The sequence below is a fragment of the Bidens hawaiensis genome, unplaced genomic scaffold (assembly GCF_021521415.1).
Source record: "Bidens hawaiensis isolate Kalapana, Puna unplaced genomic scaffold, B.hawaiensis_p1.1 tig00034474_1, whole genome shotgun sequence".
Taxonomy (NCBI): Eukaryota; Viridiplantae; Streptophyta; class Magnoliopsida; order Asterales; family Asteraceae; genus Bidens; species Bidens hawaiensis.
In genome coordinates this window covers 46,637-62,790 of record NW_027495960.1, presented here as the reverse complement: position 1 = coordinate 62,790, position 16,154 = coordinate 46,637, and the positions used below count along the sequence as shown (strand labels likewise).

Here is a 16,154-nt window from a genome sequence, read left to right as displayed (position 1 = left end):
ACTTGATTTTTGGCTGTTCTCTGTTTGCTGCTTTTTAAATACCAAAATGTCTGGTTTTGAAGGGCAAGAAGTTTCTACTAACAAGATACCTAGATTGTACGGATAAGAAAATTTCACCAAATGGAAGGTATTGTCCGAGGCTATTGTGTGCTACAACGATGTAGACATGTGAGATTCAATCAAGAATGGCCCTCAAGATAATGATGGTGCAAATTCTACTGCTGTTGTACGTGAAAGGATGAGGAAAGTGGATGACATGGCCTTAGCTATGATCAAGCTAGGACTGTCTTGGGAGATCTTAACTAAGGTTGCACATCACACTATAGCTAAGGCTATGTATGATGCAATCCTTGAGATGTATGAAGGTAACACAGAGCTGAAAAACATGAAGAAACAAAGAATCAAGCAACAGCTAGAAAGATTCAAGTACAAGGAAGGAGAAAGACTGAAGTCGATCCTAGAGAGATTTCTGGCCATTGTGAATGACCTGAGGACTACTGACTATGTGATGACCGAGTTTGATCTGACCACAAAGCTGCTAAACTCTATGCCCAAAGAGTGGTACACGGCTATTAAATTCATCCTGCATAAGCCCAACTTTGAAACACTTAAGTTGGATGATGTAATTTGCTTCCTTCAAGCTGCAGAAATAGAAATGATTGAGAACGAAATGATCAATGAAGAGAAGCCATGTTTCCAGGTGTCCAATGCTCTCATTGCACCTATGGGAAAATTGTCAACCTAAAACAAACAGCAGATTCCTATCATAGAAGAACCAGTTAAACAAGATATTGATACACCTAAAGCTTTTGTTGGAGGTAGCACAAGTCATGAATGAAACCAGTCAAGGTTCAATGTCCAACTCTTCGAAGACAATGAGTCAGCATGTACGGCAAATGGACACACACCCTACACTGGTGGAAGCAATTGTCAAGGAAGTGAAACACATGCTTTGTTTTCAATGTTCACTGAGTCATACAATGCTTTTGTGGCAAAGAACTTGATTCATACCTATGTCATCCAGGATGACTTAGAGCAGATTGATGCAGATGATTTGGAGGATATGGATTTGAAATAGCAAGTTGCCATGTTGGGTTTGAGAAGTAAAAGTTTGTTCAATAGGACTGGGAGGTCACAGGTTTCTGGTCCTAATGAAAGGATTGGGTTCGACAAGTCAAAGGTAATTTTCTACAACTAGCAACAGCCTGGACATTTTGCAATAGAGTGCAATCTGCCAAGAAACTTTCAGATGAATCAGTACCATAATCAACAACCAAGAAACCAGCAGCAATATCAACAAAATCTGCCAAGATACAACAACAACAATCCAAACAACTTCAACAACTACAATCCCAACTTCAACAAGTACCAACAGCCTTAAATGAACAATCAACAGGTTGTGCCCCAAAATCAAAACTTTTAGAGAAACAACCAAAACAACATAAACCTTCAAATAGCTCCAACCAACTCAAACATAACCAACCAAAATCAACCAAGAAATCAGGAAAATGTAGCTTTAGCTGCACAGCAAGATGGTGATTTTGATTGGAGTAACCATGAAGAGGACATATCAAGAGAAAATGTTGCTTTGATGGCCATTGCTGAAAAAGAGGCTAGAACATCATCTCAGGTACATTCTACTCCTACAGTTGATTTAAATGAAACTATCAATGTTTTAATCATAAAGGTAGGCAAGCTGGAGGGTGAGTGTTTCAGGAAACAAAGTATCATTAATGGGTATAAGGCAAGTGATCTAATCAATGAAGAGAAAATTAAAAGTTTGGAAGATGATTGTATGAGCAGTTATAGAGCTCAAAGGAGATACATCACTGAGATAGATGGCTTAAAAAAATTGATTGTTGAAGAGAAAGTGCATAACACAAAATTGCAAGTTGAAAATGAATTTTTGAAGAACTTGGTTGCCACAGGTAACATTTGTGGTATCTTGAACCAAGTGAAAGAGGAAGACAAGTACAAAGCAGTTCCACCACCATTCAAGAACAACTTTATGCCCAAAGTTGACAAAGAAAAGAGAGATGCATATCTACAACAATTTAGAGATGTATTTCAAGACAAAGAAGAATTAGTTGATCTTTACAAGAATGTTGAGGTAAATGAAGAAGGAGAATTTGTAGTCAAGGAATAAGCAAGAGATGACAAGTCAATAGGAATACAAGTCTCAGAAGATGATTTTGATTCTGATGATCTGAATGCAGATGACTTAAGTGACTTAAGTGATCAAATCACAGATGAAGAAATTAGTGCTGCTGAAAGGGGCAGAAGAGGGAAGAAACCAGACTCCATAGACAAGCTTCCAATGTACCCACCAGTCACACCAAAGATGAAGAAACAAAATGAAAGAATGAAGAGAGAACATGTGTCTTTTGACATATGTGAGAAGAAAAGGGTGAGCTACAATGCAGTAAGGCAACCAAGCAAGGCTGTATTGGAAAGGATAAGAAGCAACAACAAGAAAAAGGTAATTGAAACAGTTGATGTTGAAAACTTTATCCTAGTTTACCTAGTTTTCTCTAGTCATGAGGTGTTTGATATTGGGGAAGTTGAGATTATGGAAGAATATGAAAAGAGGCAGTCAAGGCATAAAGGAAATCTAGATGAAGAACCTTTGAATATGAAGAAAATTATCTTTGTTAAAAGCAAGATTGAAAGACAAGATATCAAGATTGAGGAGTTTGTTCCTTTCTCAATTGACTTTGATGGTCTAAAGACTCAAAAGACACTTGGTGTAAAACCACCTAGACCAAGTGAAAGGTTCAAGAAGGGAAGTGTTCATGAAAAATACAAAGGAAAAGTTTGGTGCAAAAAATGTGATGAATATGGTCATCACACTGACTCCTGTAATGATAGATTCAACTTTAATCCTTTTCCTGTTCCCAATGAGATAAAGTTTGGACAAGACTTTGTACTTTACAAACAAAAATATGATGAGTACTTGGGAAAAGGAAAAGTGTGTGGAAAAGAGACTATGAGTGAAGATGTGTTGAAAGCTGCAGTAGAGACTAATAAGGAAAAGAAAGCTGATGTGAAGGCAAAGAAACATGTGGCTGAACCATACAGAAGAAGCAGATCTCCTAAGAAGTCTGAAAAGGCTGTCAAGAAGAATTTTCAACTTTTGAGAATTATCCCAAAATAGGATACAAAATTAGTCAAGTCTGATGACTCTCAAGGTTCACCAAGCTGAGAAAAGGAATGAATCAAAGGTGTCTTTACAAGAAAGAAACCAACTGAACTAACTAGTGATGAAAAGTTTCTGTTACAACATGCTTATGAACCACAAGGATTCCTTTGGAAACCTAAGGTTGAAGTTAAGGAGGAGAAGAATTCTGAAGTGAAGGTCTATCCAAGACCAATTGACTATGATATACAAGAATGTGTCACAGTATTGGATGATTGACCATGTCCAACATCATTTGTGAAAACTCCAAGAGAACGTAGTTATGAAACTAACAATTCAGATAATCTTGAGTTGACTCATGACGATCCTGAAGCCATAACACTCTCATCCAATGCTGCTACTGAAAATGAATCTGATGATTTGAAAGTTGAAATAGCTTGCATTTTATCACTCAACTAATCAACTTCTTTAAATTTATGCAGGAACAGTCAACTCCACAGAATGAAGTATCGTATATGGATAGTGGATGTTCTAGGCACATGACCTATGACAAAAGGTCACTAGTCAATTATGAAGAGAAGTTCGAAGGTCCTGTGGCATTTAGCAGTGATGAGAATGGAGGAAAGATAGTTGGAAAGGGAATTTTGACAAATGTAAAAGTCTCATTTGACAATGTGTTTTATGTGGAAGGTCTACAATATAACCTGTTGAGCATATCATAGATGTGTGATAAAGGTTATAAAGTTGGTTTTGATGACTCACATTGTTTCATTTTAAGACTTGAATTTGTGATCCCACCTAATATTGTCAGGTCGTTTCGGATCGGATATTAATCAATCATGTCATAACTCACACAAAAACTAATCGTGTTGACAAGCGAGTTAATGACGAGTTACTATGTTTAGAAAGATGACCGTTTGTTAAATGCGAAATCAATAACAAACATACGGTTTCAATGAATATTCAAAATACGAAGACACACGAAGGATTCACTCAAAAGATTTTCGTTTATATAATGTTAATCATACAAAAGGATAATCGATTAGGGTTTAGAAGGAATCCTAGGACAGCCGTCACACACAAAATATTCTCTTAATTAATGTGTCGGTCTTATCCGTATTGTCTCTCTTTTTCTTCATATCTGGCGGCGTGCCCTAATTATTCTATTTATAGGCCTGCCAACCTAAGACGGGCTGTCATTCCTTCTAGAAACCCTATCCGATATTACATATTCAATTTACATATTCAAAAATATACTAAGTGTAAAACAAGTCTTCCGGGTAGGCTTTTCATTAAATTTCAGTCTCCGGGTACGCAGTGTACTTGGCCTTCCTTCAGACTTGGTAAACATAGAAGTGTACTCGGAATCAGTTTTCGGGTAGACTTTACTTAAAGAATATTTTACCAAGTAAAATATTCACCGAGTAGACTTCAATCTTCTTGGACTTATCAAACTTTGCTCGACAAATCCTTACGAGCAACTTTGTTCTTCTATGATCCTGTTCGGCTCATTGTCAGTTAAACAACTTATTGATAAGGCGTACTCGGGAGTACATACCTTACTTGAGCAGAACCTTACTCGATATAACTTAGAGATATTTCATCAACTCATCAAGTATACTCGGACCATAATTATTAAAGAATACCTTGCCCGGTCTTCCAATTACTTGGCTTCTTGGACTTGGTTGACCAAACCTTACTCGGAAGAGTAAAATACTTGGTCTTAAAGAACAACCCTGCTTGACAAAGTGAACCTTACTCGGATATGCCAAATTAATGAACCTTACTCGGAAATCACTAAAAAGCATACCTTGCTCGGATATCCACTTAAGAAGACTATTTGAAGTAAACCTTGCCCGGAAGGCAAAATCTCGTACTCGGCTAAGTAAAAGCTTACTCAAAGGTCCAAGGTGTGCTCGGATTCAATACTTAGCAGTTTCTGAGGAGGTTGGGAAGATTCCAATCTTCCATATTCTTCGTTTAGGTCAAATCTCCTCATTTGGGTCAAATTCTTGACCCAACAATCTCCCCCTAGATTGGAACACCTCAGCTGACCCAAAACACTCTATGGTTACTTCACCTGGACCATTTTACTTAACAGTTATCAGACGAAGTTCAAGTTGAAGCGAAGTTGTTTCCCAACTTCGCCCCACCTTTAACTTCGCTTGTACAGAATAGATCACAACTTCGCTCATGGTAACAGGCGAACTTGTGACTTGCTTTGACGTTTATCTAACTTAGCCTGTTTGTTGCAGATATGGCTGCTGTTGCTGGAGCAGGTGGTGCAGGCGGTGATGACGGAGGTGATAACCAGAGACAGTTCTTCCCGGGTCACAACATGTACATAACATTAGACTCGGAGGCGAGCGGAGTTGATGATTTCCGCGAAATCATCACATTTCTGTTACGCTCGCGGATATTCCACGCGATTACAACAACTCTTCCGATATCCTTGCCCAACATTGAGGATTTTTGGCAGACTGTGGAATATGACTGTAGAGTCGAACCCCCGGTGATGCGCGCAACAGTCAACAATCAGATTGTTCAGTTCTCTTCTGAACAAATCCAGGCGGCTTTACGGTTTGGAAATGAGACACGGGATGACCCGACAGAGTTTGTAGCTCCTTTCCGTGATGGAGCGTTTTTTAGAATGGGATACTCTGGTCCCTTGGGGATACGCAAAGGAGGAAAGGATTTTTACTTGACCAGTGGCGCTTTCTCATGCATGTTATGATTGTTTGCATGTCAGGGAGAAAGGCGGGCACTGATGGCATGGGCGTGACCATGCAGTTAGCGATGACTGCTCTGACTTACAACAAGCGATACAGCTTTAGTCAGATGGACTTTTATGAGATTGATCGTCAAAGAAAAGCGATGGCGCGTGAGCGATTTATCATGTATCCAAGATTTCTTCAAATGATCTTGAATCATGTTGCTCCAACGCTTCCTCAGCGCCGTCCGATCCGATACGTTGAGAGTGTGAATAAAAGGATCTTCGCCCAATGTAGATCCTCCAGTGCGAGGAGCAAACCTGAGCTCCGTCCTCGACATACTCCACTTTTTGGGTACTTGATCAACCCGGGGTATGTGCCTGCTCGAGGGGACGAGTTTAGGGACCCGGCACCACAACAGGCAGGAGCACCTTAAGTTATACCTGCTGCACCTGTTGTGTCACCGAAGGAGAACGTGGACCTTGATGCAGAATTTGGTGGTCAAGGCTTCTTTGAAATGGATCGGGTGGATCCAGAGGAAAACGTACAGGCCTCGGTAGCCCAAGTGTCGACTGTGAATGTTACAAAGACAGCTGCTACGGTGGCTGGTTCTGATTCTGATGATGAAGTGGCAGAGGCAAGAAGGAATATGGTAACTCGAGAAAGACTACATGGGAAAAGAAAGAGAACAGATGATGACAGTGAGTCAGACTTTGAGGAAGAGGTACAACAGTTGATCAGGAGGTCAAGAAGGGAACGGATAGGTGCAGGATCTGGAGCCGGTGAGAGCTCTAGGGTGGTACGTTTCACTCCACCAGCAGTATCCGGTATGACAATGGTTCCCTCATCACTACAGGTTACAAGGCCAAGCGCTACGGTTGTTCCCGTGGTGGCTACCTCATCTACATTTGGCCTCCCACCCACTACTTTCCAACTTTCGACTCCTGAGATCGTTTCGTTGCCGCCTCCGACTGTTACTCCAACGGAGGTCGTGGCACAATTTATCGAGTCGACTGTTGGGGCCACTGCAGGGTTATCGGTGACGATACCACCTGCGGTTACGTCTATTTCTACTTCTGAGGTCCCGGTGACGTCGGAAATCCCTCCTCAGTACACTCAAGATATATCACATATAAGGTTCGATTTCGATGCAACCCTATCAGACTCTGAACGAATAGCAGCACTTGAATGGGTCGTGGCAGAGCAGTCAAGGATTAATCATATCCAGACCCAGGCTATTCAACGCCTAGTTGCAGAGAATCAGATGCAGTCGTCCCTGCTGGTAGAACATGGAAAAATCATAGATGCTTTCAAGGAGTTCTTGGCATCTCAGGGGGAGACTAGCTGTAAAGGCGATGAGTTGAGGACCAAGAGACGAAATGATAAAGACGATGATCCCAATGCATCGAAAGATGCAGGTGGTGAGTTGCCAAGAACTGATCAAGCTCTTGGAACTTCCACAACTCAGGGGGAGTCGACAACTGCAGCTGGTGGTGATGATGTGGTGGTAGTGGACGTAGTGGAGATGGATGATGGTTTGGTTGGTGGTGATGATGAACTACCGAGTGATGTGATAGAGAAGATTGGAGAAGAGATTGTGATTAATAATGAGATTGAAGAGTGAGCGATAGTAGAAGATAATGTGGAGCATGAGATACCAGATGTTGAGAAGATAGATATGAGTCAACAGATTGGAAGTGATGAGACGGAATGGGAAGAGCAGCCTAGATGGAAAGAAGGCTATGCTCAGTGGTTCGTCAAAACGAAGAAACCAGCGGTTCTTACAATGTTTAAGAAGAGTTACAACATTAAAGGCTATGCTGAAGCGAAGAAAGGGATTATTTGCTGGATATATGATGAGCAGTTGAGGCTCTTCGTGATTAATAGGTATGATGGTGTTCAGTACTTTAGAAGGATGTTGAGATCGTTGAATACACTGCCATAATGTGAAGTGAAAGACTTAGCCAGATTGGGATTGATAAACAGAAGTGACGATAATATGGCTAGAGTCATTGGGAAGATTGTGTGGAAAGAGAGTATAAAAGAGAAGAAATTTGAGCTGTTGAAACCACAAAAGGGAAAACTTGTTGATGACAAGGATAGAGGTTTAAGAGCTGATGGAAAGCCTTGGATGATTATGAAGTATAAACCGATCCGGTGTTTGAAAGAAGTACCGATGAAATTAATGCCCAAGGATGTGCTTAAAGACCTGAAGTGGTGGTATGTAGATTGTGAGACAGCTGAGGCAGTGATGGAAGACGAGGATGAACAAGAGGTGCTTAGAGTGTTCGATCCGATGCATCTAGTAAATTTGTCGCAAGCTGATTTGCAGGTGTTGAATGAAAAGAAGATATTTTATATTCCTGCTTGGAAAGACGAAGTGAGGAAATATCAAAGAATAGTATCGGTTTGTGTTCGAGAAGGAGTGCATGCTTAAAGATGAAGATAAGAGTGTTGAAGATTACTAGACACGTGTTTGAAGCTAAAGAGATGAAGCTACTGCCAAGGGGGAGTCTGTTGGTGCATGATGTCAGTAGTTCAGTGTCGAGTGTCTGTAATCGTGTTAGTTAGATTTGAGTTTTGTATGTAAGCGATGTTGCTAACAAGTTCGCTGATATGGGCGAACATGTTAGACAAGCGAAGTTAGGGACAACTTCGCCTGAACATGCCAGGCGAAGTTGTCGTGTCTATATAAGCTATTTTGTTTACGGCTTATTCAATTAATTATTAGAATTCAGTTTATTCGTGTATTCGAGTCAGAGAGTTTGTATTCAGTGATCATTGTATCTCATGTTTACGGTTGGAATACAACGTGTTTTTGATTATCGTATCGTGTGTTAGCTCGTATTGTTTTCTATACTCGTAACGTCTTACGTAGGGATTCCGCACCTACGTAGAACGCGATATCTCGTGTAGATCCGGCTGGGAACCTACAATTGGTATCAGAGCTTTTGCTCGATTGTGTGGTTCGGGATTATCACGCGGGTGTAGAAATCGTTCCGTTTCGACTATTCGCGGGACGAGTTTTCTGAGTTTTGTGCTATATTCACCTCCTACAATCATAAACAACCCATAACACCTTCACAAATCTCAAAAAACCCAGAAATCTAATCTGCCAAAAGTTCGTGTTCATCAGGCGAAGTTGCCGTCACTGTTAGTAGGGTTTCAGCGAAGATATAAGGTTAAGCGAAGTTATCCACAACTTCGCCTACCTCTTCAAGTTCGCTTACCTCAAGCGAAGTTACCCATAACTTCGCCTACCTCCCATGTTCGCTCAACTTAAGCGAAGTTATTCTCACTTCGCCAATCCGGCGAATTTAAGAAAGTGAGCGAAGTTACAAATTCACACGAAGTTAAGTTTTAAGCGAAGTTATCCACAACTTCGCCTACAGTGATGTTTGAAAATAAAATTTTTGATTTTCGGATTTCTTTGAGTTTTGTGAAAGATGTCTTCGATAAACATTACCGAACTGGTAAAGATGGAAGTAGAAGCGGGTTCGGCTACAAAGGCACCTAAGATGCTTAAGAAAACTGATTATGTAGCGTGGAAAGATCGTTTTGAACAATATGTCAAGTATCAAGATGCTAAGATGTAGGTGTGCATACAAGATGGTTACATTCCACCTACTGCTGAGTATGAGGGTCGTGATCAGATCAAGAAATACAAAGAGATGGAAAAAGAAGAGAAGAAAATGTATAAGGCCGAAAGCAAAGCTCATGCAGCAATTACAATGGCTCTTCCACAAGAGATACTTCACACCTTCCGAAAGTATAAAACTGCTAGAGAGCTTTGGGAAGCACTTGAGAACCGGTTTGAGGGCAATGTGGGATTTCGTGCCTCAAAAATTAAACTTCTAAAAACCCAATTCTCGGTCTTCAAGTATCTGAAGAATGAATCACTTGATGATATCATCACTAGATATTATCATCTGATGACTGAACTCAGCAACTATTCAATTGTTTACAAAGAAGATGAGATAGTTGAAAAGCTTCTTGATGCTCTCCCACCGAAATGGGAGATGTATACTGTGTTGATGAGAGAAGACAAAGACTTTGCTGACTATGACCTGGAGACAGCAGTTAACAAGCTAAGAACGTTTGAACTGAACATGGTACGAAAGGAGACACCTACCGATCAGGTTCAAGATCCGGGTATGTATGGTGCAAAGGTTAACTCAGGATCAAGTTCGACAACTGAATCATCTGCTTATTACTCTAAGGGAGAGTCAGGCGCTAACTCAACACACGAAGGACATGTATCTCTCAACATGAACGGTGATGTGTGCTTTGTAGCTGGAGGATCAAATGCTTCTCAACCTCAAGCAACCATGAGTAGTTTTACCCCAAGTGTTTCAAACAACAACTACTCGAAGATGCCCATGAGTGTTAAATCTGCTGAACAGCAGTTTGCTCTCTATGCATCTTTTATTGCTTCGTATGAGAATTACATTCAGGGTAAGATTGTTGATCCTGCAATTTTGGATGAAGACTATGATCAGATCGATGCTGATGATCTGGAGGAGATGGATGTGCAGTGGCAGATGGCTATGATTGTGAGAAGAGTTAAGAGGTTCATGAAGAAGACTGGCAGGAAGTTTGTCGGTGAGAGGCCAGGGTTTGATAAGTCAAAGGTTCGCTGTTACAACTGTCAGCAGAATGGCCACTTTGCAAAAGAATGCAAAAATGAACGTGTAGAACGCAGTCAAAACAGATCTACACAGCAGAGTGGTAGTGGTAATGACTATAGAGCCATGATTTCCAGATAGAACGAGGAGTACAACTGGAATCTGCATGTTGAAGAAGTATTTAAACAGGCCAATTTGGCAAAAATCGAAACTGCAAATAGTGAGAAGGGAACTGGCGAAAATGAAGCTTACATGGCAGATGTGGCAGACCAGCTCTCCGAGGTAAGTACCGAACTCCCTTGTACTAAGTGTGAACATCTGTCTGAACAACTGACAACTATAACTGATCAGTTTGTTAGTTTGGATGCGCAATTTAAAACATTAAAAGAAGATCATCATTTCACTAAAGCTAGAGAAAATAGTTACAAAGTAAAAATTAAAGCTAGTGAGAAGGATATTAAAAGTCTTAAAGCAAAGCTTGCTGAAAAAATTCAAGTGATTGATCTTAGCTATGAAGTTCTAGATGAGAAAACCAAACTAATAGCTGAAAGGGAAAAACAGATAGCTGATCACCAGGTAAAAGTGGTGGAACTTAACAGGAAACTTGAGCAATTCAGAAATTCCTCCGCTATACTTGATCACCTCGTTAGTGATCAAGGTTCCCCAAAAAGGGGAGGAATTGGTTATCATGAAGTTCCACCACCTTTCAATCATAATTACACTTATGATCCTAGTAATCAGAAATCTGTTGATGTTGACTATGGTCAGACAGTTCCAGTTCAAGTTACTATTAAAGAACCAGAAGTTAGTAAGCCTGTTGCAAGTGTTAAGATTTCTGCTCCGAGTCCTGTCTCATCTAACTCAGACAAGTCTTATGAGTCGAGTGAGACAAAACAAGAGGAAGTGTTACCAAAAAGTGGAGAGAAAAATAAAACACCTGAAAAGAAGTCTCCACTAAACCCGTATGTCCCACCATATGTGAGACAAACGGGCAGTAATACAGCCTCAACATCTAAGACAAATTTTGATAAGAAATTTGGACACAGGAGTTGTTTTAGATGTAATCAATTAGGACACCTTGTTGCTGATTGCCCTCTGAAGCAGAAATTCAGAGGTGTGAGGACTTCAAAATCTGAGAAAAGAACTAACGTTAATCATTATAATGGTAAAAATGAAAACCCATTAAATTTCAGAAAATGGACTAATCCAGGTTTTCAAAGAAATAGATTTCAGTTTTTCACTGCTAACAACCAAACCTTAAGTAATAATTCTTTTAATTCACGAAGGTTTGGATGGACTCATAGTCAATCCACAAGAAGGTATCCTGTTAGGACTCACAGAAATTATTATGATACTAACTTTGGACAGCCAAGGTACGGGATGTATCAACCCAAGACCAATCGGTCTTGGGTCCCCAGATTTTAATCATCTGCTTTAATCGTGCAGGAACAGTTGAACAGGGCTGCCAACAATCAATGGGTTGTGGATAGCGGCTATTCCCGGCACATGACGGGTAACAAGAAATTGTTACACGACTTGAAACCTGTTCAAGGAGGAAGAGTGAGTTTCGCAGGAGAGAGCGGTGGAAGGATTACAGGAATAGGGACGGTGTCGAATGGAAAGATGACTTTGGAGAAAGTAAATTTTGTTGAAGAACTGAAGCACAATCTGCTGAGTGTTTCGCAGATTTGTGACAAAGACTACATCGTACATTTTACAAAGAATGAAGCGATTGTGTTGTATCCTGGTTTTAAGATACCAGAGGATTGGATTGTTATGAAGGCTCCAAAAGTGAAGAATACGTATATCATGGACATGAGGTCTACTGAGATGGCCACAGAAGAATCGTGTCTTCTGTCAAAAGCAACTGAATCGGAGTCCGAGTTGTGGCATAGGAGAATGGGGCACATTCATCTTCGGAAAATGAAATACCTTGTCAAAAATGGGCTTGTGCTAGGTGTTCCCTTGAAGAATTTCAACTTTGAAGACAAATGCTTATCATGCAAAAAGGGAAAGCAACACAAGAAATCCCATCACACCAAGGAGGTCAATTCAATTGTCAGTACCCTAGAATTACTTCACATGGATCTCTTCGGTCCTGTGAATGTAAGAAGTCTAGGAGGAACATCTTACTGCTTGGTGATCACTGATGATTTCTCTCGATATTCCTGGGTATATTTCCTGAAGTCAAAGGATGAAACAGTGCAGATGGTAAAGAATTTGATTACCAAGGTTGTGAATATCATGGGGAAACGGGTTAAATTCATCAGGAGTGACAATGGAACTGAGTTCAAGAACTATGAGATGGAGATCTTCTGCTTACAGAAGGGGATAGAACACCAATACAGCGCACCGTATACACCGCAACAAAATGGAGTGGCTGAGAGGAAGAACAGAACCTTAATTGAATGAGCCAGAACCATGCTGGCTGATTCGAAACTTCCCGTGGTGTTCTGGGCTGAAGCTGTTGCAACAGCCTGTTATATCCTTAATAGAGTGTTAGCTGTTAAAAGATTAAATAAAACCTGTTATGAACTTATGCATGGGAGAAAGCCCAACTTGAGTGGTCTTGAACCATTCGGGTCCCCGTGTTCGATATTAAAGACCAATTCTAAATTTGGTGAAGTAGCCGACGAAGGAATCTTAGTCGGATACGTTGTTGGGACTCCCAACAGACGGGTCTTTAATACATCGACCAGCAAGGTTGAGGTGGTGTGTAACACTGATATCACAAGTTACAAATCACCAAAACCAAGCACGGGACCCGCTGGGGTTTTCGACTATGAGAGACTTTTTAAATCTTTTAACATACCTTATCTGGATTTTGCATAAGTTGAGGAAAGAATTGATACGTAGATGATATGCGATGAGGAAGACACTTTGGTGCAACGACCACAGTATGATGAATGTCAGCCTTCCTCGTCAAATGCTGTCAATACCCCTGCTGCCTCTACTGAAGAGGAATTCATCAATCTGTTTCACTCTCAACATCAATCACCCATTGGTGAGCTATCTTCGAACTTGGAAGATAATCTGAATGTCAGTTCGGTTCCGACTACGAGAATTCACAAAGATAATCCTTTGGAGAATGTGATAGGTGATCTGTCCGATGGTGTACAAACAAGAAAAAGCTTGAATGAGCACACCTGTGTTTACACAAGCATTAAAGAATCAGGCATAATCAACGAGTGCTTGTACACCTGCTTTATCAGCCAGATTGAACCAAAGAACTATCAAATGGCTCTTAAGGACAGCTCGTGGGTCGAAGCCATGCAAGAAGAGTTAGCTCAGTTTAAGAAAATGGAAGTATGGAACTTGGTTGCAAAACCAAGGAATGTGCATGCGATTGGCACGAAATGGGTCTTCAAATGTAAGAGAGATGAGAAAGGGATTGTTATCAGGAACAAGGCGAGGCTGGTTGTTAAAGGCTTTAATCAACAAGAGGGGATTGATTACAATGAGGTGTTTGCTCCTGTGGCAAGATTGGAAGCCATTCGGCTGTTTTTGGCATTTGCTGCTCATAAGGGGATGAAGGTTTTTCAGTTGGATGTGAAGAGTGCGTTCCTTAATGGTAAAGTCGATGAGGTTGTGTACGTTGAGCAACCTTCGGGTTTTCCTGACCCTGACTTTCCCGATCACGTGTACAAGCTAAGTAAAGCGCTGTATGGACTACATCAGGCACCTCGTGCCTGGTATTCAACCTTATCAGATTACTTGCTTGAGAATGAGTTTGAAAGAGGTAAAATTGATAGCACATTGTTCTTCAAGAGAAAGGGTAGCGACTTTCTGCTGGTGCAAGTCTACATGGACGACATTATCTTTGCTGCATCAAAGGTCGCCATGTGTCAGGAGTTTGAGGCCGTCATGAAGAAGAGATTTGAAATGAGTGCTATGGGTGAACTAACCTTCTTTTTAGGATTGCAGGTTGATCAGAAGAAAGACGGGATGTTCATTCATCAGACGAAGTATGTCCATGATGTTCTCAAACGCTTCAAGATGGAGGACAACACTCCATATGATACTCCAGTCTGCGTCAATCACAAATCGGGTGCTGATTCAGACAACGATGCAGACGTGGACCCAACCCAATATCGGGCTATTATAGGTTCTTTAATGTACTTAACTGCTTCTAGGACTGATATAATGTTTGCTGTTTGTCTTTGTGCACGCTTTCAGTCAAACCCAAAAGAATCTCATTTGAAGGGTGCGAAGAGGATACTGCGGTATCTCAAAGGCAAGCCGAAGCTGGGGTTGTGGTACTCGAGAGGAGGAGACTTGGAGCTAGTCGCTTACACAGATTCTGATTATGGAGGGTGCAATCAGAGTCGGAAGTCTACAACTGGTGGATGTCAGTTTCTTGGTGGCAGACTAGTGTCGTGGCAATGCAAGAAGCAGACCTCAGTCGCAATTTCAACCTGTGAAGCAGAGTACATGGCAGCATCCAACTGCTGCTCCCAGGTTCTTTGGATTCAACAACAGTTGCGCGATTATGGTCTGAATTTCTCACTTACTCCTATTTGCATTGATAACACTGCTGCTATCTCAGTAACTAACAATCCCGTAAAGCACAGTAAAACTAAACATATTGACATTCGTCATCATTTTATACGGGATTGTGCTGAGAAGAAACTGATTGTGCTCGAAAAGGTTGACACGTTACATAATTTCGCTGACTTGTTCACGAAAGCGTTTGACAAAACTAGATTTCAAAACCTTGTTGAGCTGAATGGGATGATCAATCCCCAGTAACCATGTCATATGTTTGTGTTTGAATTAAAAAAAAAAAAAAAAAAAATCACTATCGCTTAGAATTATGTCGGTTGCCTCAGTTTGAAGGACATGTCTTCGGATATGTTTGGTCCTCATTTCTACTTATAGAATATGAGGATAGCCATTAACCAGATGACTGAAAGTGACCGGGGCGGTTTATGATGTGTTTTCATTCTTTCGCTGAAAAATAGTCGATCATACTTAGTTAGAAGGACACATACTAGTATGTGGTCGGTCCAGCTGATCCATTGGATCTTTGGGATAGCCGTTTCCCTGAAGACTTTGATTTGGTCGTGGCGATTGAAGTTAATTTTTTTCTTTTCGGGAGATGAAATTATTTTTCAAGTCTACTACTTCGTAAGAAGTACCTTTACTATGTTTAACAGAAAATTTATCCAACCTTGGAAAGTGATAGATATACTGATTCTGTGTGCTTAACTAGTGAAGTTATTAGGACTAAAAGACTTTAGAACAGTCATTGTATGTCATGGTAGCTTTTTATGGTGCGTAAAAGTAGAAGTGATACTAACTAAATCTACTAGATTTTATGTGGAAACTCCTTAAGAGTTGTGCATGTCTTCATACATATCTTTCCCAATGATAGGCAGAAAAGTGATTACCCAGTCATACACGAGCCCGTGAGTGTTCTGATTCCCGTGAAGATAGCGTGTCAAGACACTGCAGTGATCCAGATTCGGGACTTGCAGTTGTTTTCTACTTGCAGTTGTGTATATGTTTGATTAAAAAAAATGTATTCTAGAGTTCATAATGTTAATGATTATCAATCAAGACGCAAGAAGGTGAACGGGAAGCTGAGTCTAAGATCGAAGAGTAATTACTACTTAATCAGACACTACGGGTCGAGGTCAATTCGGGGTGACTTGGGGAAAGCCAAATACGCTTTGAGAATAG

The 16,154-nt window shown here is 40.7% G+C and overlaps 1 protein-coding gene across 1 annotated transcript in view; it reads right to left on the bottom strand.

Moving 5' to 3' along the window:
- Positions 1-3,492: 3,492 nt before the first annotated feature.
- LOC143586208 (uncharacterized) overlaps positions 3,493-16,154 on the bottom strand; it is a 33,498-nt gene continuing 20,836 nt past the window's right edge. Inside the window, exon 5 of the mRNA XM_077067807.1 lies at positions 3,493-3,548. Coding sequence (XP_076923922.1) covers positions 3,493-3,548 — 56 coding nt within the window. The remainder of the gene's footprint in view (positions 3,549-16,154) is intronic.